Source organism: Leptonotus elevatus, chromosome 10 (assembly GCF_054856555.1).
Source record: "Leptonotus elevatus isolate MCC_2025b chromosome 10, RoL_Lele_1.0, whole genome shotgun sequence".
Lineage (NCBI taxonomy): Eukaryota > Metazoa > Chordata > Actinopteri > Syngnathiformes > Syngnathidae > Leptonotus > Leptonotus elevatus.
Window position 1 is genome coordinate 12,827,228 of NC_141248.1, and position 26,037 is coordinate 12,853,264.

At 42.6% G+C, this 26,037-nt stretch overlaps 2 protein-coding genes across 6 annotated transcripts in view; one reads left to right on the forward strand and one right to left on the reverse strand.

Moving 5' to 3' along the window:
• LOC147167127 (low-density lipoprotein receptor-related protein 1-like) overlaps window positions 1-26,037 on the forward strand; it is a 120,818-nt gene that overhangs the window by 86,055 nt on the left and 8,726 nt on the right. For 2 of the 5 annotated variants that reach the window (XM_086087325.1, XM_086087326.1), the window contains exons 37-79: window positions 338-467; window positions 542-668; window positions 745-896; window positions 1,658-1,782; window positions 2,110-2,484; window positions 8,124-8,313; window positions 8,388-8,592; window positions 8,756-8,948; window positions 9,686-9,811; window positions 10,917-11,045; window positions 11,135-11,254; window positions 11,383-11,496; window positions 11,584-11,733; window positions 11,945-12,067; window positions 12,134-12,250; window positions 13,416-13,544; window positions 13,634-13,756; window positions 13,828-13,968; window positions 14,048-14,235; window positions 14,332-14,515; window positions 15,637-15,722; window positions 15,802-15,921; window positions 16,843-17,030; window positions 17,185-17,390; window positions 17,476-17,664; window positions 17,735-17,883; window positions 18,094-18,187; window positions 18,272-18,388; window positions 18,464-18,583; window positions 18,670-18,792; window positions 19,424-19,549; window positions 19,639-19,755; window positions 21,236-21,342; window positions 21,420-21,552; window positions 21,722-21,844; window positions 21,942-22,064; window positions 23,290-23,430; window positions 23,523-23,660; window positions 23,731-23,850; window positions 24,304-24,572; window positions 24,660-24,841; window positions 24,910-25,016; window positions 25,087-25,206. In XM_086087325.1, coding sequence (XP_085943451.1) covers window positions 338-467; window positions 542-668; window positions 745-896; window positions 1,658-1,782; window positions 2,110-2,484; window positions 8,124-8,313; window positions 8,388-8,592; window positions 8,756-8,948; window positions 9,686-9,811; window positions 10,917-11,045; window positions 11,135-11,254; window positions 11,383-11,496; window positions 11,584-11,733; window positions 11,945-12,067; window positions 12,134-12,250; window positions 13,416-13,544; window positions 13,634-13,756; window positions 13,828-13,968; window positions 14,048-14,235; window positions 14,332-14,515; window positions 15,637-15,722; window positions 15,802-15,921; window positions 16,843-17,030; window positions 17,185-17,390; window positions 17,476-17,664; window positions 17,735-17,883; window positions 18,094-18,187; window positions 18,272-18,388; window positions 18,464-18,583; window positions 18,670-18,792; window positions 19,424-19,549; window positions 19,639-19,755; window positions 21,236-21,342; window positions 21,420-21,552; window positions 21,722-21,844; window positions 21,942-22,064; window positions 23,290-23,430; window positions 23,523-23,660; window positions 23,731-23,850; window positions 24,304-24,572; window positions 24,660-24,841; window positions 24,910-25,016; window positions 25,087-25,206 — 6,339 coding nt within the window. Of the gene's footprint in view, window positions 1-337; window positions 468-541; window positions 669-744; window positions 897-1,657; window positions 1,783-2,109; window positions 2,485-8,123; window positions 8,314-8,387; window positions 8,593-8,755; window positions 8,949-9,685; window positions 9,812-10,916; window positions 11,046-11,134; window positions 11,255-11,382; window positions 11,497-11,583; window positions 11,734-11,944; window positions 12,251-13,415; window positions 13,545-13,633; window positions 13,757-13,827; window positions 13,969-14,047; window positions 14,236-14,331; window positions 14,516-15,636; window positions 15,723-15,801; window positions 15,922-16,842; window positions 17,031-17,184; window positions 17,391-17,475; window positions 17,665-17,734; window positions 17,884-18,093; window positions 18,188-18,271; window positions 18,389-18,463; window positions 18,584-18,669; window positions 18,793-19,423; window positions 19,550-19,638; window positions 19,756-21,233; window positions 21,343-21,419; window positions 21,553-21,721; window positions 21,845-21,941; window positions 22,065-23,289; window positions 23,431-23,522; window positions 23,661-23,730; window positions 23,851-24,303; window positions 24,573-24,659; window positions 24,842-24,909; window positions 25,017-25,086; window positions 25,207-26,037 lie in introns of those variants that run through there. The other 3 variants (XM_086087323.1, XM_086087324.1, XR_015096305.1) reach the window with 2 other exon arrangements.
• Window positions 4,011-5,713, reverse strand: LOC147167128 (galanin receptor type 2-like). Its single transcript, XM_086087327.1, has 2 exons — window positions 5,331-5,713; window positions 4,011-5,232 (listed from the first exon to the last, which is right to left on the reverse strand). Coding segments are annotated over exons 1-2 (939 nt in total). The 5' UTR covers window positions 5,333-5,713; the 3' UTR covers window positions 4,011-4,295.

Sequence of the window (26,037 nt, forward strand, 5' to 3'; positions counted from 1 at the left end):
ACCAACACACGGTTTCCTTCATCACAATCTTCAAATGTTTTGAGGCTCCAGACACATTTTTTAAAATTATTTAATTGGCCTAAAATGGCTCTTTTGACAGAAAAGTTTGCTGACCCTTGGTCAAATTCTAGATTTTTGGGGGTCTGGCAGAGTCTTCTTAAGAGGTGGATTTAACAGTTAAGGTATGATTGAATTGTAGATTTCAGCAGATGTTTTATGGAGAGTACCTCCATTCTTAGGGCCTTAAAGTATTTGAACAAGGAGTTCATTAACGCATCCATCCTCACTTCCCAGGAATTTGTAAAACATCATTATTTATTCTCGTGGTTTCTTACAGGAAACATCTACTGGACAGATCAAGGCTTCGACGTGATTGAGGTGGCCCGACTGAATGGCTCCTTCCGCTATGTCGTTATCTCCCAGGGCTTGGACAAGCCCCGCGCCATCACTGTTCACCCCGACAAAGGGTGAGAGAAGCCAGCTGATATTTCTCTCATGATTGATTACAAGACGAGTCATGTGTGTGTGTGTGCGCGCGCAGCTACTTGTTCTGGACGGAGTGGGGCCAATACCCTCGTATCGAGCGCTCCCGACTGGACGGCACGCAAAGAGCGGTTCTGGTAAACAACAGTATTAGCTGGCCCAATGGTATCTCCGTTGATTATGAGGTACGGTACAAACCCACTCTTATTTGTCTTTGTGTTCTTCTTTTGTTTGAAAGCATCACTTTTTTTTCCACTGCAGGAGAGCATGCTTTACTGGTGTGACGCCAGGACGGACAAAATCGAGCGCATCAATCTGGAGACTGGAGAGAACCGGGAAGTGGTGCTGGCCAGCAACAACATGGACATGTTCTCTGTGTCCGTGTTTGAGAGCTACATCTACTGGAGTGACCGGTTAGACACAGTCCTTCTTTCCCGTTAAGAGTATAAAGGGAAAAATGCAGTGGTGTCCTACATATGGCCCGAGAGCCAGAACCGGTCCATCAGGAGGACTGGCCCGTGAGGACTAAACACAAACTGCAGTTTTTCACTCAAATTAGATGTTGTTGCGACTTCTTTAATAACATTCTGAAATGTGGCTGTTACTCAGGATCTGATGCAAAAAATTTTGATTCATTTTCTGATTATGTTGCAATAAGATGTTAATTATTCGCATAAAAAAAAAACTGGAAGTATTTTGACCATAAACATTAGGGGTGTTAAAAAAATAGATTTTTGATGGAAATATTCAACAAAATGTCTTAATTAGAATTAGGATTCACATTCTAAGCATGGACGTGTGTTATATTAATGGAACCTTAAAATTTGATTTCAATGCTGTTTAAACATTAAAACAGATTGCAACCTGTTTGTTAAACACGGCGGACCACAGATATAAGCCTGAAGTAGAATTTCATACAAATCTTACAGTGTACATGTACAAGTTTACTGATTAGTATTTTCTAAATTTGAGTTTTAAAAAATCGCAATAATTGATTCGTATCAAATCGAATCGTGACCTATGAATCGTGATACAGATCGAATCGCAAGCTACTCGGCAATTCACACCCCTAACAAACATAATGGTCCGGCCCACTTTAGATCAAATTCGGGTTTGGCACCACCGCTTCAGTCACAGTCTCTTTTGTTTCTGCCCTTTGGCTGTTGTGGAGCAGAACTCACGCCAATGGCTCCATAAAGAGAGGCAGTAAAGACAACGCCACAGACTCTGTGTCTCTGAGGACCGGGATTGGCGTGCAGCTCAAAGATATCAAGGTCTTCAACAGGGCCAGGCAACAAGGTGAATTCCTTTTTCCATGTGTTTAATCACTCTGTATGATATACAGTTCACATTTTTAACTGTCACCAGCCACAACTTCAAGTGCATTGGCACATGTCGTAGATCCACTTATTTGCAATAGCTCAATTGTCAAGGAAGTCAAATGATGACCACTTTGACATGAGGGAATGCAAACGGAGCATTATCTTCACATAGGCTGAAGACACTCATTAGACTGCATAGGTGACCCTAATAAAGGTCGTTAAATGCATCATTTTATGTTTATCTATTAAAAAAAAGAAAGCAATGCAAAAAGAATATTTATGAGCATTTACCGTATGTGTGCAGGAACAAACGTGTGCAAAGTGAAGAACGGCGGCTGCCAGCAGCTTTGTCTGTACAGCGGCAATGGACAGCGCACGTGCGCCTGCGCGCACGGCATGCTGGCCGAGGACGGCCGCAGCTGCCGCGACTACGACGGCTACCTGCTCTACTCGGAACGCACCATACTAAAGAGCGTCCACCTGTCGGATGAAAACAATCTGAACGCGCCCATAAAACCGTTCGAGGACCCCGAGCACATGAAGAACGTCATAGCGCTGACTTTCGATTACCGGGGAGGAGGCGGGAAGGGAGCCAACCGGGTGTTCTTCAGCGACATCCACTTTGGTAACATCCAGCAGATCAGCGATGACGGATCTGACCGCAAGACTGTCGTCGAAAGTGAGTATTCCTGCTTCCTGTCTGTGTTGTCAGATAATCAGTTTGCATCAAATTTTATTTACTGACATATCTACATCTTATTTCAGTTCCACAATTGATGTGCGGCCTTTTTCATGTCCTCAATCTTATTTTTATTTTTTTGCGTCTTTTCATCAGAAATGACTCCCTCTTTGTGTCTGCACTTAAAGATAACATTTTTGCTATTTCAATTAGAAGAGCTGTTTAAAATTCTTCTTCTTTTTTTTTTTTTTTTATAAAATTAAATTAAATTATTATTCTAATATTTCTCAGCTTTAAAGGGGAAATCAACCCCTTCCCCCCCAAAAAAACCTTTACAATAATATGTTCTATGCAGCCCCGCTAGTCTAAAAGCGGTATTCTGGTTAATATTGCGTTAGTGAAATACGAGTTGAGCAGCAAAATCCAGCAGTTTTTAATCAATATCAGAATGCGGCCATTTTGCTACTTGCTGTCAAGTGAAATTGACATCACAGTTGCTCAAATCTCAGGTATCAACCAATCAAAGCTCAGCTTCAGAAAACAGGTGAGCTGTGATTTGACGAGCCCTGAGCAACTGTCATGTCATCAACAGTGGACAGCATGTGGCAAAATGGCCGCCCCCTGAGATTAATTGAACTTGAATACAGCACACATATCTGACAGAGTGAATTAAAACTGACCACTATTAATTTTGTAATATTTGGAACGCTGGAACAAGTGTATGTTTTAGCAAATAGCAGACTTTTAAGAGACTTTCTTGTCTCTTTTACACATCTCAACATTTTTTGGTGGTGTCTTAATAAGTCATATGCCGCCTCTTTGAAGGTAATTGCCTCCAATTAACTTTTTTTCCCCTCCGTCTTGGTGAATGGATGCCTTCTGATTAATATGCATTGTCCTTAACTCATTTGCTCCCAAAAATACAAATATAAATATGTTCTATTTTAAATGTTTAAAGTGTCCCAAAGACGTATTTATACGTGTTTTATGTTGTTGTTTTTTTAATGCTAGAGCATACAGAAAGGTTTGATGCAGCCTCTCCACTGCAGGAAATGGTATTTATTACAAAAATGGCTAGCAGGTGGCAGCAGAGCAAAAGAGATCAACCAGGGGCCATGTTGAAAAAAGCTAATTTACCCATAGTTCTAAACAGATTTGTGAATAATGACATTTAGATATATTCTAATGCTAATTGCTGCAAAACGCAAACAGATAGAAATATACTTTTTTTTTCCTTGATGAAAAAAGAGACTAATCTTTCTTTTGGTAGGTTCCATGTTTTTAAACCAATAAAACACAATATTCTTTGGGCCTTGCAAAATCAGTCAAAATCCAGTAAAACAGCCCGGAGCGACCGGGATTGCTTCAGTGAAAATGTCTGGGAGTGAATGAGTTTTAAAAATAAATAAATAAATAAAAAAGCATGGTCCCAATCTGTACTAGTTAGCCCAAGGATAATAATGAGTAGTAGGCGGGTCTATTCTAAAATAGCTTACAAATGATGGGACACTGACTTGCTGAGACGATTTAAAACAGAAGACGAATGTATTTATTTAAACATATATATATTTTTAAAAATCAAAACTTTATTTGTAGCGCACTTTTCATACAGAGATTGTAATTCCAAGCGCTTTACAGACTAAAATCACTCCCCCGAAGATTCTTACAACTTGTTATGAACTACCGTGCAGTGCCCGTTCCTTGCAAGTCGTCTTTCAAATGATTAATTGTAATTCCCAGTGTAGCGTGGATCAGCCCCGTGTTTGTGCAGCCGCTGAGTAATTACTGTCAATCGGGCAAGCCCGCCCCCACTAGCTCACTGCCCTTCCCCTCTTAAACAGCCTGAGCAGATCCTGTCTGAACCTTTGGGAGATGAGCACGTATAGGATGGGGTTCAACACCGTCGACGCGATGGCCGTGAGTCGTGCAAACACGCTGAAGGCGCCGTAACGCGGCGAGGTGCCGGTGGCCCCTGAGCTTTTGTCCGATAGCAAGGCAAGTGTCAGGCCATAGGAAGGCAGCCAGCACAGGGTAAACGCCACCACCAGTATTGCTGACGTCTGGGTTACCTTGCTGTGGTAACGTTCGACTTGTGGAGCCTGAACAGCGTTCCGAGTCCTCCACAGGAACAAGTAGATGTTCCCATATGCGATGGCGATGGTGACGAGCGGGAGCAAGAACGCCACCAAGAAGTGGACCAATCCGTAAATGAGCTGATCTCGGTGGAGCAGGAAAGCGAAGCAAGCAGTTGCGTCTGGGTTATTGGGAGCGCTTCCTACAAAACGAAACAGCAGCTGGGGCGCCGCCAGGCAGCACGCCGGCACCCAAAGAAGCGCGGCCGCGATGGCGACGTGGCGTGGAGAGAGGAAACGGTACGTTCTGGCAGGGTGCACTACCGTCATGTAGCGCGACACCGCCAGGGCGGACAGCGTGAAAGCGCTGGCGGAAGTGCAGGCCGATCCCAAAAAGCCCGCCAGGCGACACAGGAAGTCCCCGAAAGGCCACTGCTGCATGGCGATGGCGGCGGTGTGGAATGGAAGCGTGGCGAGTAGGAGAAGATCGGCAAAGCTCAGGGCCAGCAGGAGGATGTCCGTACCTGTTCCTGACTGAGCCATCCGTCGTCTGCTCCTCCGACATAGGATCACCATCACCGTGGTGTGCCCCCCAACACCCAAAACCAGGATCGCAACATCAAATATAGGGACTAGGACCTGTTCCACATTGCCGGCCCCGTTGTCACTGCTGTTCCTGAGCAGATTCCACAGCAGCATTTTTTTATATCTTCACTTGTCACTGCAGTCGTGCTCATAAAACCGCAGATAAGACGAGTGGAAATGATTGCTCACATTGTGGATTGAATGGCCGTCTAAGCCGAAAAAAAATAACCATTTCCAACCATTTCTTTAACCGTCATTGGTGAAACACTCCACAGGGAGTCTTCTGTTGTTGTTGTTAAAAAAAGATAAAAATAAAATAAAAATCCAGGGAAGTAAATTGATGCTCAATCAATCCTTCAGAAATCCCGGTAAAGTCATCCACGTTTCTCAATAGGCCTATGGCAGTTTTGTTTCTCATCACCTCACAGTCGCTCCACATGACATCTTAGCCGGGCTGGTTCTCAGCAAGCCGTCCTTAATTGTTCGGGCTCCTCTTGAGGAATTGGCTGGTGACGGAGGAGGAAAAGAAATGCTGAATAGCTTTACAGCAAGGCAGAATGAAAGCGAGTCACTGGCAGGTGAACTCTGGACTGATTATCACGGAGCAGGACGGCGATTGGCTGGCCTGCTCGCTGTGGGTGGTCCCTCTCAGGCCTAACAGTTTTTCCCAGGGTCTGTTGTTTCTGGCCAATCCCTAAAAAGGGTACAATTGTTTTGGGTTTGTTGCACACGTATCGATGAAAATTAGACAAGAGAAAATATGAAGCGAGCAAATTCATCACCAGACCCAGCACAGTTAATTTATTATTTAAAAAAAATATATATATATATTTATTCTTTATTATTATTTGCGATTATCTAGAATGTTGTTATTGTCTACATTATAGGACAGCTATAATTTAGGACGTACATTTATCGTGGAAATTAAAGTTATGACGCTAACAATCAGCCATCTAAACAAACAAGCTAGCTCGCCACACAAGTGAAATTATAATGAAAATATATATTTGGTGGGGGGGAAAAAGTAATATTATTTGTTTCAGGTCATACTACATGATGTCTAATTCTAAATATGACCACTACATACGAGTTGTTAAAAGGACAACTTTTTTTACATAGTTGTGTGACAGTGCAAACCTGATAGTTGCTCCTATGAGTTATTTGCTATCTTGTGGATGATACAAACTCCTGTCTTAAATTTCAAAATAAAAATCCCAAATTGGTTATTTCTTTTTCTACCGCATAATAATTCATAAAATGCGTTTCGTCGGACAAACGTATCCGTCAATGACCCATATGTCAAGTATGTAGCGAAACAATGTGAAATATTGTTTGCTATCAGAAACCTGGCTAATAATTGACTGCTGATAACAAACACTGACCTGCAAACACGCTCAAATAACGTGAGCGTTAACAAAACAGTTCCGAACTGAACATGACCTAAAAATGCAGTATGGGTCAATGTGGAGATAAACTTAAGTGGAGAGCAATCATTTAAGAGAGAAAACAGCAGGCCAGTCGATCTGCTCTAAAGTGAGTGGAAAAGCCTTCACTTGGCTCTCTCGTGGCTCGTACTGAGACAAATGTTGACTCATGTCCATGGCATTGCACCGCAGATATTGAGTTTTGGTGTTAAGTGTCTCCCCTAGCGGTGAACCTCGCAGTATGGCCACAGCTGTTAAACGATAGCAGTCAAACTCCGCCCCAGGAAAGGCTGCTTTAATCGATGCACCGTCACTGTTTGGGTCAATTAGCAACATGATGTCTATTAGCTGTTGTGGCTAATAACACGCTTGTATTTTACAAATGAGGACGTTGTGCTCCTCCATTTTTGGCCAGTTCTTGAACCGTCTCTGGCTTCTGTTCAGGCATGAAGCACCCTATTTTTTCTAGACTGCCCGGGTAGAATTTTGCTTCTCCTCCTCGCTTGATGAGTTATCGCAAAGAAAAATAATACGATACTCCGTAACAGTTGTTGTAACCTTGAAGAAAAGCATCGAGTCACACAGTGTGAAAAGCTGCCTCTGACTCTTCCACTTGCTTCCTTTCCCTCATCCTTTTGATCTATCTCTGATTTGCAGGTGTGTTTATAAGTTGTTGTTTAAAAAAAAAAAAGGTTGGGACTGATGCAGTTTTTCTAATAAGCAAAACTTCTTAACATCTGTAATGTCTGTACTAGTAGACGATCTATAGGCAATAATATACCTTTTGGAGGCGTCATTAGGCATGGGCCGATATTCTGACAGTATGAAAACCGTGTGCAAAAATATTGCGGTATTAAAATTACAGCTCTAAAATGACATTTTTTTTAAAAAAAATTGGCAAATAAAAGTAGCATGTCCCCCCATTTTTACAATTTTATTCATACATGAATTTATTCATTTTCTAAACAAAATAGAGAATATTACAGAAGAAACTCATACCATGCAAAGTTTAAATAAATAAATGTTAACATTCTTCTTTGTAAACAAACCTTTGGGCTACTCATGTTGCCCATGGGGCTAACTAGTACCCGCTGGCACATTTTTGTTTTGTTTTAATCAGAGCAAAAGGGCATCCATTTACAGTGGGTGTCTCGTTTGTCTTGCTAACTCCTCCATTCAGTGCAGAGAAGGAGGAAAAAAATGATTAGAGCCCTTTATTGAGGCAGCTCATTTACTCAACTCTGCATGTCATATTGTGCCCTGCTTAGAAGTCCCCTTAACAAAGAAAAAAGCTTATTACTGGTGACAGCCAGTATTAGCGGTATTGAAACCTTGACCTTTTTGAAGTATATTGTCAATCGTAAATCGGTAAGTTTAGATTTGGTAAGTGAATTACCTCTCTGTATAAACTATAAAGTACATATTTTGTTTGTTTTGTTTTTTTACTGCGGTGTCATCTGCTTCGTCAGGTGGGGCTGCTAGTTGTAATGCAACCCCCCCTGTGTTTATTTGCCCTTTTCCTCAACTGACTCACTCAATGTTATGTGTGTTTTTGTAGATGTGGGCTCAGTAGAGGGTCTGGCATACCACAGGGGCTGGGATATGCTGTACTGGACCAGCTACACCACCTCAACTATCACCCGTCACACCGTGGATCAGAGCCGCTGGGGCGCTGTTGACCGGCACACGGTGGTCACCATGTCAGGAGACGACCACCCCAGAGCTTTCGTCCTTGACGAGTGCCAGAGGTCGTCATGTTACACCTTGACGTTGACCTTGACCTTCACGTTGTTAATTTTCCATTTCCCCCCCCCACACACAGCCTGATGTTTTGGACCAACTGGAACGAGCAGTCCCCCAGTATCATGCGCGCCACACTCATGGGGTCCAACGTGATCGTGATCATTGGCACTGACATCCGAACCCCCAACGGCCTGGCCATTGACCACCGGGCTGAAAAGCTTTATTTCTCTGACGCCACCCTGGACAAGATAGAGCGCTGCGAGTACGACGGCAGCAGGCGTTACGTGAGAGACACGCACACATTTGCTCAGCATGACCCAACACAATGGCAAATATTTATACTGCGTTGTGATTGCATATTATGATCTGTGGGTTTGTTTGTCCTCTCCAAGATTGGAATTTCCTGAATGCGTCAATCCATAAGTTTGGTTGTGCTTCCCCCTGTAGGTGGTACTGAAGAATGAACCAGTGCACCCGTTCGGCCTGTCAGTATATGGAGACTACATCTTCTGGACGGACTGGGTGAGGAGGGCTGTGCTTCGGGCTGACAAATACACTGGAGGAGACATGAAGGTTCTGCGTGCCGACATACCCCAGCAGCCAATGGGAATCACCGCCGTGGCCAATGACACTAACAGCTGTGAGTATTTTCCACAGTGTTTGTGGCAGCGCTAAGATTTATTTTTTTTCAAAGGCTGTCAGTCTGTTTTACTGATCTGAGTCCAGTCCCCCTAAAGCGGAAAGCAGGCAAAGATACTGAAGGTTGTAAACGTAAACCCCTCGTGTAGTGGTTTACATACCTGACTTCAACGCTGCAGGCGTTGGCTCAGTTCCCAGTCCCCATTTTCACTCCCACTGTCCGTCAGTCCAGGATGTAGTACTTTTACCCAAAGTCTTCTGGGGTTGGCCCATAACACACTTTTACACTTGCTTGTACTGTGTATCCATAATGCAGCATAAAGCAGCATATTTGCCACTTTCTAGGTTGATAAAATTATCAAACCAGTGCTTCTCAATTTTTTTTGTTGTTAGCTAAAAGCTAGCCCCTTGACTATAAATAATATAATTTGCCTATAAAAAAGGCCTCTGCAGAGAAACTAATACTCCCGTCTCTGACAATGAGAGCGCCAGTGCCGCCTACTGTAGTGGATGTGCAATTACATTACATTATTATTCTAGTATGGCCCAAAACAAAAACAACAAAAAAAACATGTATCTTGGGGTCACAATGGCCCCAGCACCCCAATTTGAAAAGGACTGGATTAAACAATAACAAAAATAATTTAATAAGTGTAACTAGTGATATATACACTATTTGATGGATGTGTGTTAGCATAGTTAGCATGAAATTTGACATTTCTACTGATCTCTGGACAGGTGAATTCTCTCTGTGCCGCTTTAACAATGGAGGATGTCAGGACCTGTGTCTGCTGACTTCGGAAGGGAGGGTCAACTGCAGTTGTCGTGGTGACAGGAAGCTTTTGGAGGACAACACTTGCATAGGTAATGCACTCTCGATTTATTGAACGCAAATACAATGTAGATACATTTTGGACTAAATGTATTGGCATATCTGATTCAGACTTGTGGAAACCTTGAAAGGTCTCAATTCCCTTTAGCCTGATTAATTCATTTCTTTTTCAATAAGTATGTCTAATGCTTTTGATTAAATCTTGAAACCGCACAGGTCTTTTTTTGTGTGCTGAATTTCTAGAAGTAAAGCCAGTAAGTCTGATAATAGATTAAGTGGAGACAAATTATGCAATTTTTTCAAAAGCGTTCCCAGATGTCTTAACTCATTCTCTCCCAGCCTATTTCACTGAAGAAACCCCCTTCGCTCCCGGCTGTTTTACTGGATTTTGACTGATTTTGCAAGGCCCACAGAATATTGTGTTCTATTGCTATAAAATCATGGAACCTACCAAAAGAAAGATTAGAGTCTCTTCTTTCATCAAGGAAAAATATATTTCTATCTGTTTCCGTTTTGCAATTAGCATTAGAATATAGCTAAGCTTCATCATTATTCACAAATCTGTTTAAAACACTGTGAAAAAAAGAGCTTTTTGAAACCTGGCCCTCATTGAGCTCTTATACTCTGCTGCCACCTGCTGGCCGTTTTTGTAATAACTACCATTGCTTTAAGCATTCTCGTCAGTTCAGAGGCTGCATCAAAGCCTTCTGTATGCTCTAGCATAACAAAACATAAACTTATAAATATATTTTCGGCACCACGGCAATATTTAAAATAGTTTTCATACGTTTTTGGGAGCAAATTAGTTAATAATCGGTCTCTGACATTCTTCCTTCAAAGCACACTTAACATCCTCTTATCATATTCTGTCTTGCCCACCTGACTGACTTTGTCTTTCGTTATCGTGACGGACAGGGATGGAGCTTGGGCTATTCAATGTTTCACTCCTGGAGGCAGCACTTTATTGAAAATAGGCAGCTGGCAAAATATTTACTTGGTTACTCACACTTGGTGGGTGGGCAGGCGTAATTATTTATATGCAAACAATTAACAAGTACATTTGACATAATATGTCACCTGCTATTAAACGCAATTGAACAGTGAAAACGAACTGCTGTTCTTATCCTCCTACTGTAGCTGTGAACGCCACATGCAATCCCATTGATGAGTTTGAGTGCGGAAACGGAGATTGTGTGAACTACACGCTGACTTGCGACGGCATGGCCCACTGCAAGGACAAATCGGATGAGAAGCAGTCTTACTGTGGTGAGAAGCAAGTCTGTTTTAATGAGGCGCCAGGGCCAATATATTTGTTTTTATTTTTGCGTGCTATATCATGCCAAATTGTGTTCCAGCCAACCGCTCGTGCAAAAAGGGCTTCAGGCGTTGCGTGAACGGCCGCTGCGTAGGGCATCACTCCTGGTGTAATGGTCAAGACGACTGCGGAGACAATTCCGATGAGCTTTTCTGTAACAGTAAGTCAATGGCATGTCAATTCACAATACAAAGTCAGATTCGCTAATCGGGCACTAATGTCTTGTTTTAAAATGAGAAGACGTTATTGATTAGCGCAAAGCTGATCATGGATGTTTGTGCTCGTCAGCCACACTGTGCTCACCCGAGCAGTTCCAGTGCCGAGATGGAAGTTGCATCACAAACACCAGCAAGTGTGACCAAAAAGTGGACTGCGAGGATGCCAGCGATGAGATGAACTGCAGTAAGTTCCAATCAAAAAAGCCCGATGCTGCAAAATATAAATACGTCAATCTGTAAAGTGGTTTGTGTGTCTCTCTCTTGTTTTAAGCTGCCACAGACTGTTCCAGTTATTTCCGCCTGGGAGTGAAGGGAGTGACATTTCAGAAGTGCGAGTTCACCACCCTCTGCTATGACCCCGCGTGGCAATGCGACGGGGCTAACGACTGTGGAGACCTCTCCGATGAGAGAAATTGCCCAGGTCCTGCAGTACACATTGATTTTCACAAAATGGGAAGGCGGTGATCTAGGAAAGGTCGTTTTTCACTTGGGAATAAGAGCATAATGTCCAATGTCAAATAGTTTCAAATGGGAAATATTGTTCTTGAATAATACAACAATGTAAATTACCTTTCTCCTGTCTTTTATGATAAAAGCTTATAATTACATTGAACATGTCTGTGCTCACCAAGGGAGTGGAAAAACCAAGTGCCCAACGCCATTCTTTGCCTGTCCCAGTGGAAGGTGCATCCCGATGAGCTGGACTTGCGACAAAGAGAACGACTGCGAGAACGGTGCAGATGAGGCTCACTGTGGTAAGTCGGCATACTTGAAGCCGAACAAGCCACACGAGCTTCATACGCTTCCTCGTGGTCTTCCAGATAAAGTCTGCTCAGCCTCCCAGTTTGAGTGCGGGAACCACCGCTGCATTCCTAACTCGTGGGTGTGTGACGGAGCGGACGACTGCGGCGACAGCAGCGATGAGGACAGTAAATGCAGTGAGTAAAAATTCAATTCTCAACCGAAATGAAGTTACTGAGTCCCCTGTGTCTGGACTTGGGGGGGGGGGGGGGGGGCATCATCGGCACTCAAGAGTCTCATTCATGTCATCCACCGAGTCCCGAATAAATTCGAATCGCTTACTTATTGTACTTTTCCCGAAAACGCTTCACAGTCCAACATATGAAAAATTATATTTGATCAAAATGGTAAACAAATGGAGTGCACTTTAATAGCGCTTGATATTCATTCATACTTAGCCATATTCACTTCTCATTCAAACATATTGAGTTATTAAAACCTACACTTGCTGTTGACACAGTTAACTCCATGGAAATAACTTCACTAATTTACTTTTAAGTACCAGGATCCCGCATCGTGTACCCTGGCCAACAGGATTTGTTGTTTTGTCCTATTTTAAATCCATCTGCGTCGCGTGTACTAGCTTGTTGTAGCTTCGTCTTTACTAATGATACGCTTGCTAATGCCATGCATGTCAATTCCTCCTCGCTAATGACGAGCTCAAGTAGCTTTGTCCTCGCTAATGCTAATCTTGCTAATGCTACGCTTGTAGCTTTGTCCTCGCTAATAACAAGCTTGCTAATGCTATGCTAGTAGCTTCGTCCTTGCTAATGCTGCGCTTGCTAATAAGCTAGTAGGCTTGCTAATGCTAAGCTAGTTTGTCTAACCTAAGAAGGCGTGAGAGACAGCCAATACGTGTCCACGTTTGTGAAGTCCCTTTTTGTTTGTTGTGTGAGAGGCCAACAATTAGACGTTAAAGCAGACAATTATTCTGATGCTAGGACAGTGTCTGACACACACAGACACAAACACGCATAGATAAATTACTTCCTGGTTACGCAGCATATGTCGCTTCTGCGCACGGATTATTTACAGTGGCTATTTTGCTACTTAATTCGAGTCACCACCGATTCATGCACAGCCCTACAGTTTAAAGAATAGAAAATTGCAGTTAATTTCATAAAGTTTGGAAAAAATGAAGTAGGCTATTAGACATCTTTTTACACATTAAACTACGCCAGTGAAACCCGACATTCGTAAATATGCCTATTCGCCTGAAGTATTCATCTACACATCTTTAGTAGTTCATTGAGTAGATGATGAAGAGAGGTGATTTCTGATTGTTTTCTTTAACAACGATAGAGACCAAAACATGCAGTCCAGAAGCCTTCCAGTGTCCCGGCTCCCACATGTGCATCCCGCAGCGCTGGAAGTGCGACGGAGACAAAGACTGTCCTGACGGGGCGGACGAGAGCGTCAAAGCTGGTTGTGGTGAGTACAGACGAGCTTGGATACAATCAAGGTGACAAGAAAAAATATATATTTATTTCACTGACCCAGTATGTTTGTTTGTGTCCCAGTCTTTAACAACACATGCAGCAACAATGAGTTCATGTGCCAAAACCGGCAGTGTATTCCCAAGCACTTTGTGTGCGACCACGACAACGACTGCAGCGACGGCTCGGATGAGTCGCAGGAGTGTGGTAAGTGGAGAGGTTTTTACAAACCGAGCGGATGATTCTCGCGGCTCAATTCTCCTGTCACCGCATAACAGAATACCCAACCTGCCGCACCAATGAGTTCCGCTGTGCCAACGGACGCTGCCTCATTCAGAGCTCGTGGGAGTGCGATGGGGACTTTGACTGCCATGACCACTCAGACGAAGCGCCTAAAAATACACGCTGCCTGGGCCCAGGTTATATATTAACTGTGTTTACATGGGTATGGTGTACCAATTGTTTTATTTAATTTGTGTGTGTGTGTGTGTGCAACAGAGAAAAAATGCAATGACACGGCATACGCCTGCAACAACGGGAAATGCATCAACGAGACGTTACTATGCGACCATAAGGACGACTGCGGCGATGGCTCAGATGAGCTCAACTGCTTTATTAACGAGTGCCTGAACACCAAATTGAGTGGCTGCTCTCAGCTTTGTGAGGACCTGAAGATAGGCTTCAAGGTAAGTGCATGCCATAAGTGTGATTTAAAGATGTGTGTACAGCTTTGCGATGTGTACTGCGGCTTTACCTGCTGTTTGCCGGGTCACCCCTCGCAGTGCAGATGCCACCCTGGATTCCGGCTGAAAGATGACGGGAAGACGTGCGTCGACGTGGATGAGTGCACTAGCACCTATCCCTGCACACAACGTTGCATCAACACACATGGAAGCTTCCACTGCCTGTGTGTTGAGGGCTTCCAGCTTAGCCCAGAAAACCCCACCATATGCAAATCGACATCTGGTAAGAGACAGACATTTATCCAGTAGTTTTCGAGAAGGCCGTAAAGGTAGACAGATCAGGGCTTAAACGTCTAGGCACACTCGATTTATAATGTACAAGGCACATATTTACATTAGAAAACTCTTAAAGCACATAACCAAACAAAAGTGTCACAAAAATGTCGGTCATTATCGGTGGCTAGAATAGATTAAAAACAATCATTATTTGTAATGAATAGGATCAATGAATTGAAAGTGGATAAACTTTTTATATTGCTTTTTGGACTGTGGGAGGAAACTGTAAAACCAAGACAAGCAAGTTAAAGAAAAGCAACTTTATTTAGATAGCACATTTCATATAGAAGGCAACTCAATGGGCTTCATACAACCAAATACCTAAAAGCATTTACAAACAGAACAGTTTGAAGATATGAAAAAATATAGCAAAGAGAACAAAAATACTTTATTAAAATTACTAACTTACTTGGCAGCATTTAAATACACAAATAAAAATGCTTAACAGACCTTTAATCAAAAGTATAGGGAAAACCCACATTTTTTAACCTGGATTCAAAAGCATTTGTACTTAGAGCTGACTTCTGTTGGCAACTTATTCTATTTGTGTGCAGCATAACGACTAAAAGCCGCCTCACCATGTTTACTTTGAGCCTACAGACCTCAGAGCCCTAAATAGCATTTCCTTAATGTAGGTCAAGGCTCCAGACTGCCTCTAAATGGTGGAATTTTGCTCCTAAAGTTTGAGATCATGCAAGTAAATTGCTCATCTAATCATGCATGTGTGACCAGTAAATTTGCTTATTTTATTTATTTTGTTAGTGTGATTTGTATTAATCTTCTATATTTTTTTGTTGCTGACAAACTCCTGCTCCACATTTCAGCCTATTATTTGTAATGCAATAAAAATGAGTGGGAATGTGAACATATACACAAGTTAATTTACAGTATGCACCCCTACATTTTTTACATGTGCCCCTAAAATTGCATGTTAAATTGCTCCTAGTAAAAAATAATAATAATAATCTGGAGCCCTTCAAGACGAAAATCATGAAAAGGAAAGCAAGCTACACATAATAGTCCTGAAAATCATGCAGTGTTCCTGAATAATTTCTCTATTTTGTACAGATGAGGAACCCTTCCTGATCTTTGCCAATCGCTACTACTTACGCAAACTCAACTTGGATGGCTCCAACTACACTCTCCTCAAACAGGTGAGCTCTGCTGCTTCCATGGGTATCAGTTTCAATGCACGTCTGCTGGGGTTCGAACTAATATCTGGCGCATTGGCAGGGATTGAACAATGCTGTGGCTTTGGACTTTGACTATCGCCAGCAGATGATTTATTGGACCGATGTGACCACGCAGGGCAGCATGATCCGACGAATGCACATCAATGGCAGTGATGTTCAGGTCAATGTGACTTATATTGTGACACTTTTTATGTCAAGTTGTGCAGCAGAAGAAGAAAAAAAAACGTGTGTATGTATGGATCTCAAAATGAGTGCGTTAATTCTGTGTTACTCCTTTAACAGCACAATTTTTTTTAACGCACCATTAACTCATTTTCTCCCAAAAACGTATAAGTACATTCTATTATAAATGTTGTTAGTGTCCCAAAGACGTATTTTTACGTAAAAATAAAATAAAAAATATGCTAGAGCATACAGAAGGCTTTGCAACTGCAACGGTTGAAGCAATGCTAGTTATTACAAAAACGGCCAGCAGGTGGTAGCAGAGTATAAGAGATCAACCAGGGCCATGTTGCACATTTCCTCACAGTTCTAAACAGATTTGTGAATAATGATGAAACTTAGCTATATTCTAATGCTAATTGCTGCAAAACGGACACAGATAGAAATATATTTTTTTTTTTCTGATGAAAGAAGAGACTCTAATCTTTCTTTTGGTAGGTTCCAAGTTTTCATAGCAACAGAACACAATATTCTATGGGCCTTGCGAAATCAGTCAAAATGCGGTAAAACAGCCTGGAACAAAGGGGATTGCTTCAGTGAAAATGACTGGGAGTGAATGAGTTAATAAAATTACCAACATAAATCAATATCACACTCGTTTTTTACTGTACCGTAATTTTAACTAAATTTTATGAAATATTATGAAATTACTATATCAAAATTTGTTTCCACTTTTATGTTAACCAGAGTATGAAAATTAACTAAATACAAATATTTTATAGTACATTTTATTGTACATTAAGAAAACATATAAAATTTGTGATTAATCATGAGTTAACTATTGAAGTGATGCGATTAATTACATTACTTTATTAATTGCAATAAATTAAAATCGCTTTTTCTTTTCTTTTTTTGACAGGTCCTCCATCGCACATCACTTAGCAACCCAGATGGGCTTGCAGTGGACTGGGTAGCAGGAAACCTGTACTGGTGCGATAAAGGACGAGACACTATTGAAGTGTCAAAGCTGAATGGGGCGTACCGGACAGTTCTTGTCAACAATGGCTTGAGAGAACCGAGGGCTGTGGCTGTGGATGTACGCTATGGGTAAGAAAATGTATATAAAATGGTGGCGCGTGCAAGGCAGTGTGGGTTCAAGCCGGCTGCTCCTGTTTACATATGGATTTGTCTCTATCCTGATGCAGTAATTCTAATGCACCCCTGTTTTTTGTTTTTTTGTTTTTTGTTTTTTTTTTGACAGGTACTTGTACTGGTCAGACTGGGGCGACACCCCTCATATTGGGAGGATTGGAATGGACGGCACAAACAGGACCGTCATTGTGGAGGACAAGATCACCTGGCCCAACGGTCTGACTCTGGACTTTGTAAATGACCGCATCTACTGGGCCGACGCACGAGAGGACTACATCGCCTTCGCCAGCTTGGACGGAACCAACAGACACACAAGTAAAACACGCACACAGCCGTGTGGGACGGGAGTTGTGATTTTTGCAGGATCTTGCAACCAATGTGTGTCTCCTTCCATGTGCAGTTCTAACCCAGGACATCCCCCACATCTTTGCCATGACTCTGTTTGAGGAGTACATCTACTGGACGGACTGGGAGACCAAATCCATCAACAGAGCTCATAAGACCCTAGGAATCAACAAGACCTTGCTGATTAGCACCTTACACAGACCAATGGACGTCCATATTTACCACCCGTACCGCCAGCCGGAGGGTACGACCGAGCCATCTTTCAGTTGCTGTCACTGATGGAACGTCTAATTTCCTTTCGCCTTGCTCTGCAGTTGCGGATCACCCGTGCCAGACGGACAATGGCGGCTGCAGTAACCTGTGTCTACTCTCACCAGGAGGCGGCTACAAATGTGCCTGCCCCACTAACTTTTATCTGGCAGCAGATGGCAAACAGTGCTTGTCGAACTGCACTGCCAGTCAGGTGCGCTCGTTTAAAATGATGATGTCATTGAAGGGTTTTGAAACTTTCCATGGGAATTAAAGATGTCATCAATTCAATGTCATCAATTCCAATGTAAACTTTAATTCCCCTACTAGCCTTCCCGTGGAAAGTTTCTAGAAATTTTTTTCTTCTTTTATTTTTGCCTTATGTCTATAAATAAGGGATTCATTCCCATCTCTTATTCTTCAGTTTGTTTGCAAAAACGACAAGTGTATTCCATTTTGGTGGAAGTGTGACACTGAAGATGACTGCGGGGACCGCTCAGATGAGCCCGCCGATTGCCGTAAGTGACGAACGCTTCCTCGCCGTGATCGCCGACATACTTTACCGTTGGGTCTGATAATATCCCTCCGTCTCGTCACTATAGCTGAGTTTAAATGCAGACCAGGTCAGTTCCAATGCGGCACAGGAATTTGCACAAATCCCGCCTACATCTGTGACGGCGATAATGACTGCCAGGATAATTCGGACGAAGCCAATTGTGGTATGTAAATTGAAAAAGTTTCATCTTCTTTTGCCAAATTCCTACCTGTGATCTTTTGTGCACCCACCCTTCCAGATATCCATGTGTGCCTGCCCAGTCAGTTTAAATGCGCCCACCCCAGTCGCTGCATCCCTGGCATCTTCCGTTGCAACGGACAGGACAACTGCGGCGAGGGAGAGGATGAGAAAGATTGTCGTGGGTTTTACCAGTACAATATTGTCACGTTGTGTTTTGCTCCCGATATGGAAGATGGACTCATGCTCCGTCTGTCGTCTATATAGCGGAGGTGACATGCGCCCCCAACCAGTTCCAGTGTGCCGTCACCAAGCGCTGTATTCCGCGGGTGTGGGTGTGCGACCGGGACAATGACTGCGTGGATGGATCTGATGAGCCAGCCAACTGCAGTAAGACACATCTGACCACATCAAAGTGTTCATGCATCGGAAACTGATATCTTTTTTCTTTTCTTTTTTTAAACGGGAAGTCAATGCAAAACATTTTTGGACAATAATATGTTCTAAGCAGCCCCACTGGTCTAAATATGGCATTCTGGTTAGTATTGTGTTAGTGGAATATGAGTTATGCAGCAAAATCTAGCTATTTTTATCCATCTCAGGGGGCCGCCATTTTGCCACTTTTTGTCGACTGAAGATGACATCAATATTGCTCAGGTCTCAGGTAACAACCAATCACAGCTCAGCTTCAGAAAACAGGTGAGCTGTGATTGGTTGCCTGAGCCCTGAGCAACTGTGATGTCATCTTCAGTCGACAGCAAGTGGCAAAATGGCCGCCCCCTGAGATGGATAAAAATAGCTAGATTTTGCTGCATAACTCATATTCTACAAATGCAATATTAATCAGGATGTTTAGACTACTGAGGTCACATATAACATATTATTGTCAAGAAATATTTAAAGTTGACTTCCTTAAAAGGAAAGTATTTAATTAGATAATATTATGAAACTAACATAGCTGAACAAAACAACATTTTCAAAAGAAGACTTCCTTGCATTTAAAATCTCATCTCTGCTGCAGCTCAAATGACATGTGGCGTGGACGAGTTCCGCTGCAAGGACTCGGGCCGCTGCATCCCCGCACGCTGGAAGTGCGATGGCGAGGACGACTGTGGCGACGCTTCAGATGAACCCAAAGAGGAGTGTGGTGAGTGGACAAAATGTTTATCGCTATAATATTGAAAATCCTTTAAAAAAAAAAAAATGGCGTACTCTTTATGTTGCTTTGATGCTCAGATGAGCGGACGTGCGAGCCATATCAGTTCCGCTGTAAGAACAACCGCTGTGTGCCCGGACGCTGGCAATGCGACTACGACAATGACTGCGGGGACAACTCTGATGAAGACAAGTGTGGTAGGTTCCCACTCACTAGGTTAATCATGCTTCTAAATATATATTTGATAAAAAACTCGTTTTCAGGTGTTAAAACAGTGTTCCAATATACATTTTCTAGTCTTGGTTCAAAAATTCCTAACCTCCCTGGTGTGTTCTGGAATGCAGCGTTCATATGTTTTATAGCTCCTTAAAAACACAGTCTTGTGCTTCTACTGTGTTATGAATCCATTATGAGATTTCTTGCTCTCGAGTGTGATTAAAAACTCATAACAGTCGGGGGAAAAAACTTCTTTTTTTAACAAACAAAATAACATTAGTTTGATTGCATTCAATGAAGACCTGCACAATACACATATATTGTTTTAATACATACTTTTTCATTTGCATACATTAAAAAAATGGAAGGATGCACGAGCCACTTTAAAATTATTCAACTTTGGAAAAACTGCTACATAACAGCTTTCTGGTAAAGATTGTATGGCAAATAGTCTAGGATTTTTTAAGGTTTTGGGGTGGCATCGGCCCTGTATCGCGCTCGACTAGATCCGGCCCTGCACTGAACAGCAACTGAATCCCATCTCCACATCCAGAACCAAAGCGAGCACAAACTGTAGTAGGATGACCAAATTTTAAGACTGTTACTTGAGAAGCATTTTTGTGATATGTTCATAAATTGAACCTTCACACAACAGAAAGTGGGAGAAACAATTTTTGCTTCTTAATTTGAACTATCTATATTCACTGGTGTTTTGAAGGGAAATTGTGTTATTTTAGTTATTATTATTAGTGGCATCTATTTTTTCAACACCCTCACTCTGCCTACCTCCCCACTTTAAAAAAACAACAACCTCATGGGCCGTGCTTAAATGCCATTTTTAGTATACGCCGTGGGCCACTGAAAAATGGATGGTGGGCCGCAAATGACCCCCGGGCCTTAGTTTGGACACCACCGTACTAAATTGTGCTCTTGTCCAGTGAGTGTTTGTAGGTGTGCGAGTGGTTAGCAACGTGTCACATTTCACTGTGTTTTGCTGTTTGATTCACCCGCCGACGAGATTCCATTTTAAATCGGCCTTTTGGTCAGTTGCACATCTCATATCATCTCATATCTATTTTGTATTTCACACTGGCCTGTTGCTGTGAGCCAGAGGTAGGTGTTTTTATAGTTTCATCTTAGCAACCTCAGCTATTTGGTCTTTGTTCTTTCTGCCCTCTTTCAGACCCCCCCCAGACCCCCCCTTCCCCAATCTTCCACCATGTACCATAGTATGCCGTATGCTGTCCCATCCCCACCTCTGCTCCCATGAGTCATTCCTGAAACAAACAACTTTATCAACCTCTTTTCTGTTTTATTCTATCAGCCTGACGCTCAACGGATGGCAACCTTTATTATTTGTTGCACTGCTTCCTCGTTTCTTTTCTGCTCCTCCTCCTCCCTTTCCCTTCCTAACTCACAAGCACCTCTCATCCTCCTAAACTGCAAACTCTGTTCCCTCAGTTCCTCGGCAGTGTTCGGAAAGCGAATTTGCCTGCACAAACGGCCGCTGCATCGCCGGACGCTGGAAATGCGACGGTGACCACGACTGTGCTGATGGCTCCGACGAGGTATCGCTCAATTCCTTTTGTTTCATACTTGAAAATTGGCAACGCTAATGGAAAGGATTGTTTTTATTTTGATCCAGAATGGCTGTGAGGTCAAGTGCGACAGTGATCAGTTTCAGTGCAAAAACGGCCACTGCATCCCCATTCGCTGGCGCTGCGATGCCGACCCCGACTGTATGGATGGCAGCGATGAGGAAAAATGTGACAGTGGTGGTGAGAAACACTTTATATCTTCGCAACGTAATTCCCAATCTTTATTGATGACGTCTCACATCTCACTAAGGATGAAAATATCAAAAACATGGATTCAAGGCTTAATTATTTACCTTCTGCCGCCTAGTGGAAGATCCTTGAATTGCATCTCATCCCCTTCCTATTTCAGTGGGAAGACACTGCCCCCTGGACGAATTCCAGTGCAACAACACTCTGTGCAAACCGCTGGGCTGGAAGTGCGACGGCGAGGATGACTGCGGAGACAATTCTGACGAGAAGCCAGAGGAATGTGGTAAGAATAACACTTTGACAGCTTCCCTGCGCATCGCCCGCAAAGAGACGTTTCTCCTCCTGAGAGCTGCTCTCTTCTTCTTCTTCTCCTCTCCAAGTTCAATTCCAGTGCCCGCCCACAAGACAGTTCCGCTGTCATAATGACCGCGTGTGCCTGCCGATATCAAAACGCTGCGACGGGATCAACAACTGTGGGGACAACAGCGATGAAGTCAACTGTCGTGAGTTGAATTGATGCTTTCTTCAATTGAAACACACTGAATATTATAATCGGAATTTCGTTTCAGATGAATATTATATCAATTACAGCAATTTTACATTTAACATCAAGAATCCCTTCTACGGTACAATGAAGGTGATGTGTTCAAAGACCCAGCTGCAATAAGGGAAAATTCACCATATAGAAACGATATCATTTTGAAGTACAGTGTATTTTTACATCCTCCCACATGCTTAAAAATACAGAAGCGTGGAACTGCCAATGTGGAGTAAAGAGTTTTGAACGGGCTTTGTCTTTTATTCTTGGTAAAATGTTGGCCAAATGATAAAACATTACTTTTTTTCCCCATAATGCCATGGGGTAAAGCCACAATTGTGCATGCGCAAGTCTATACCCCGTGACATTATGGGGAAAAAAGTCATGTTTTAGTAATTAGCTTACGTTTGACCAATACGTTTGAATGACTTTACTAGGCTAAATGTGAAAAAGATTTTGTGGGCATTATAGAAATAAATGCTATGTTTTTAGCATTTGACCTACATTTGACCAAAACATTTGAACGATACTGCCCATTCAAAACTCTTAACTCCACATTGACAGTTCAATGCTTCTCTATTAAACACGTTTAAACTTTTAAAAACAGACTTTTGGAATTATTCCATGACGCTCACTCACACAGTTCTCCAAATAAGAGTCAAAGTGTGCTTGCTTCAAGCTGTTTATTTAGCACTCGCAGTTAAGTTTACTGTAAAATTGATACATTCAAAAATGAGAATTAAACCTGGTATTTTTAAATAGCAAAATGTTCAATGAAGCCATGTAAGTTTGTCTAAGGAAAGTCAAAGGCTAACTTAATGCTGAAAGTAAAAATATAATGTGAAACGTCTTTGACCAACTTTCTCAAATTTCTCTCTGCTCTGTGGGAACAACGGCTAATATTGGGGTCAGTAATATTAAGTTGGGGACCTTCCCTGCCTAATTCTATTTTAATTTTTTTAATTGCTTAAAAATCGGCCATATGGCAGAGTATCACTATACAGTAATGTATCTGTATTATCTCCTCAGATTATATGTAGGATTGCGTAACATTTCGCTCCCTTAGAGAGAGTAGAAATTCTGAGAACGGCTCGACCTCTTAAGATGTTAACATACTAGTTTGTACATGTTTAAACCTTGGTGCGGGCATCTTCTCCAAAAAGTAAATAATGACTCTGGATGACCTTCAGAGCATACCACATCCACACCAGTCTGCCAAAAAGATGAATTCCAGTGCTCCGTTGGCCGCTGCATCAGCTCAGTCCTGCGCTGCAACTTCTTCAACGACTGTGAGGATTACGGCTCTGATGAAATCAACTGCAATAAGAAAGGTAGGCGATGCCGTGACGGCGAGCGGGGGGGGGGGGGGGGGGGGGTGAGATGGGCTCCGCCTGGTTCTAACCGTGACGATGTTGTCGTACAGACACCGTGTTGAACGAGTGCCACAACAACAGGACCGTGTGCGGCGACGGCGACGAAGCGCACTGTGTGGTCAACGGGACGAGCTCGTTTTGCTCCTGCAAACCGGGCTTCCAGTCCTACGGGCGCAACAGATGCGAAGGTATGTTCTTTGGAAGCTCTGGTCCCGCGTGATGTTACATGACCAATTTGCCAACCATCTGTGATGACAGATAAGAACGAGTGCAGGGAATTTGGAGTGTGTTCTCACATGTGCAACAACACAAAGGGCTCCTACAAGTGCAGCTGCCACAAGTACTTCACCAGAATCAATGACACTTGCAAAGCTGATAGTGAGTACAATGACTACTTGAAGGGGCAGTCAACCTTAAACATTTCTTGACAATAATAGGTTATATGTGACCTCGCTAGTCTAAACATGACTATTACATTTATGAAGTATGAGTTATGAGGCAAAATCCATCTGTTTTTATTCATCTCTGGGGGCAGCCATTTTGCCACTTGCTGTCGACTGAAGATGACATCACAGTTGCTCAGGCAACGACCAATCACAGCTCATCTGTTTTCTGAAGCTGAGCTGTGATTGGCTTTTACCTAAGACCTGAGCAACTGTGATGTCATTTTCACACTCCAATAAGTGGCAAAATGGCCGCCTTCTGATATTGATATATATATTGTTGTCAGGAATTTTTGGGGGGTTGACTTCCCTGTTAAATACATTTTTAGCATTCTATTCGAACATTTTATGAGAAAAAAAAATATTGTTGAACGTGACCATCCCCCAGCTCAGCGACAAGTTCTCTACATCGCGGATGACAACGAAATCCGCGGGCTGGACCCGTCCATGCCGAACTGGCGCTACGAGCAAATCTTCCAGGGCGACGCCAACGTGCGCATTGACGCCATGGATGTGCACATCAAGACAAACCGCATTTACTGGACCAACTGGCACACGGCGCGCATCTCTTCGTATGAGCTGCCTTCTTCCTCCTCCCCGTCACCCAACAACAACCGTAACCGACGCCAGACAGAATCGCGGGTCACCAACGTGGAGGTGAAGACACACAGCAACAAAACAATTGACTAAAACGCTTCACTTGTGTGGTTGTTGAAATTGGACTTTGGCGCTGTCTGTGTTGAGATCCCTGATCTGAAGATGCCCCGAGGCATTGCTGTGGACTGGGTGGCAGGGAACCTGTATTGGACCGACTCTGGTCGAGACGTGATCGAGGTGGCTCAGCTTAGCGGAGGGCACCACCGCAAAACTCTCATCTCGGGCATGATCGACGAGCCTTATGCCATCGTGGTGGACCCTCCCAGAGGGTAAGCGGGGAAGGGAAAGCCGACTTGCATTGGGAAGGGCGTTCATTCAATTCCATGTCATTGTCTAGGAAAATGTACTGGGCAGACTGGGGGAACCACCCCAAGATTGAGACAGCTGCCATGGATGGAACCATGAGAGAGACGCTGGTGGAAGAAAACATTCAGTGGCCAACCGGTAGAATATAAACAACATCCACCAGTAAAATGCATCTTTAGTAACTTTGCTGTGTTTTTTTTTTGCTCAGGCCTTGCAGTGGACTACTTCAACCAGCGACTGTACTGGGCCGATGCTAAACTATCGTTGATTGGCAGCGTCAGGTTGAATGGCAGTGATGCAGTTGTGGCTGTCAACAGCATCAAGAATAGTTGAGTGGCGCTTTTTACTTGTATTTCTGTACAGTACTGTACGCGTACCACATGTGCATTTGTGGCAAATGAGTTCGAGGGCAACACTGAAAAGGGAAAAAAGAATACAGTAAGACTGACAAGTTAAACCCTAAACCCCATGCATGGATACTTGTGAGAATTTTAACACGTTCACTCTGTCATCTCATCTGTGTTGAACTTTAAAAACTCAAGGCCAGGAGGCAAGATCTATATTGCCACTTCTTTTTTTTGTTGCCCACAAAAGCAAACGAATTGCATCGACTTCAGGTTTCTTGCTAAATAGATGTATTGTTTTTTTAGAGGTGCAACATTTAATTGTTTAATTAACAGCTAATTGGTTATCAAAATTTTCACTAATTGTTTTATTATCAATATTTATTTTTGATAATTGATTAATCATTTAGATACCTTTTTAAATTTAAAGTTGTCCGCACCAGTTATCTTTGTGTTGAATCAAAAGAAAACATTTGCATTTACTTTGGAAATTTTCATTGCCTGCATTGTCAGTTACATTGAAATAATGTCCTATTTTTTAATAAAGGGATGGAAACCAATCTATTTTTAAATCTTATTCATCGATTAATTGACAACATAATCGACAGATTAATAAAATATTAAAATAATTGTTAGTTGCAGCCCTCGTTATTGAAAAAAAAAATGTTTCCATGACTTCAAATTCCATTTGTTTTCCAAAGCAAAATATGTCATAACAATGAACTGCAGAGGCAATTAAATGTATTTATGCAATAATATTATGAGGTGATTATACATTCAGAGTATAGTATATGGTGGTCACAGTCATAGCAGTC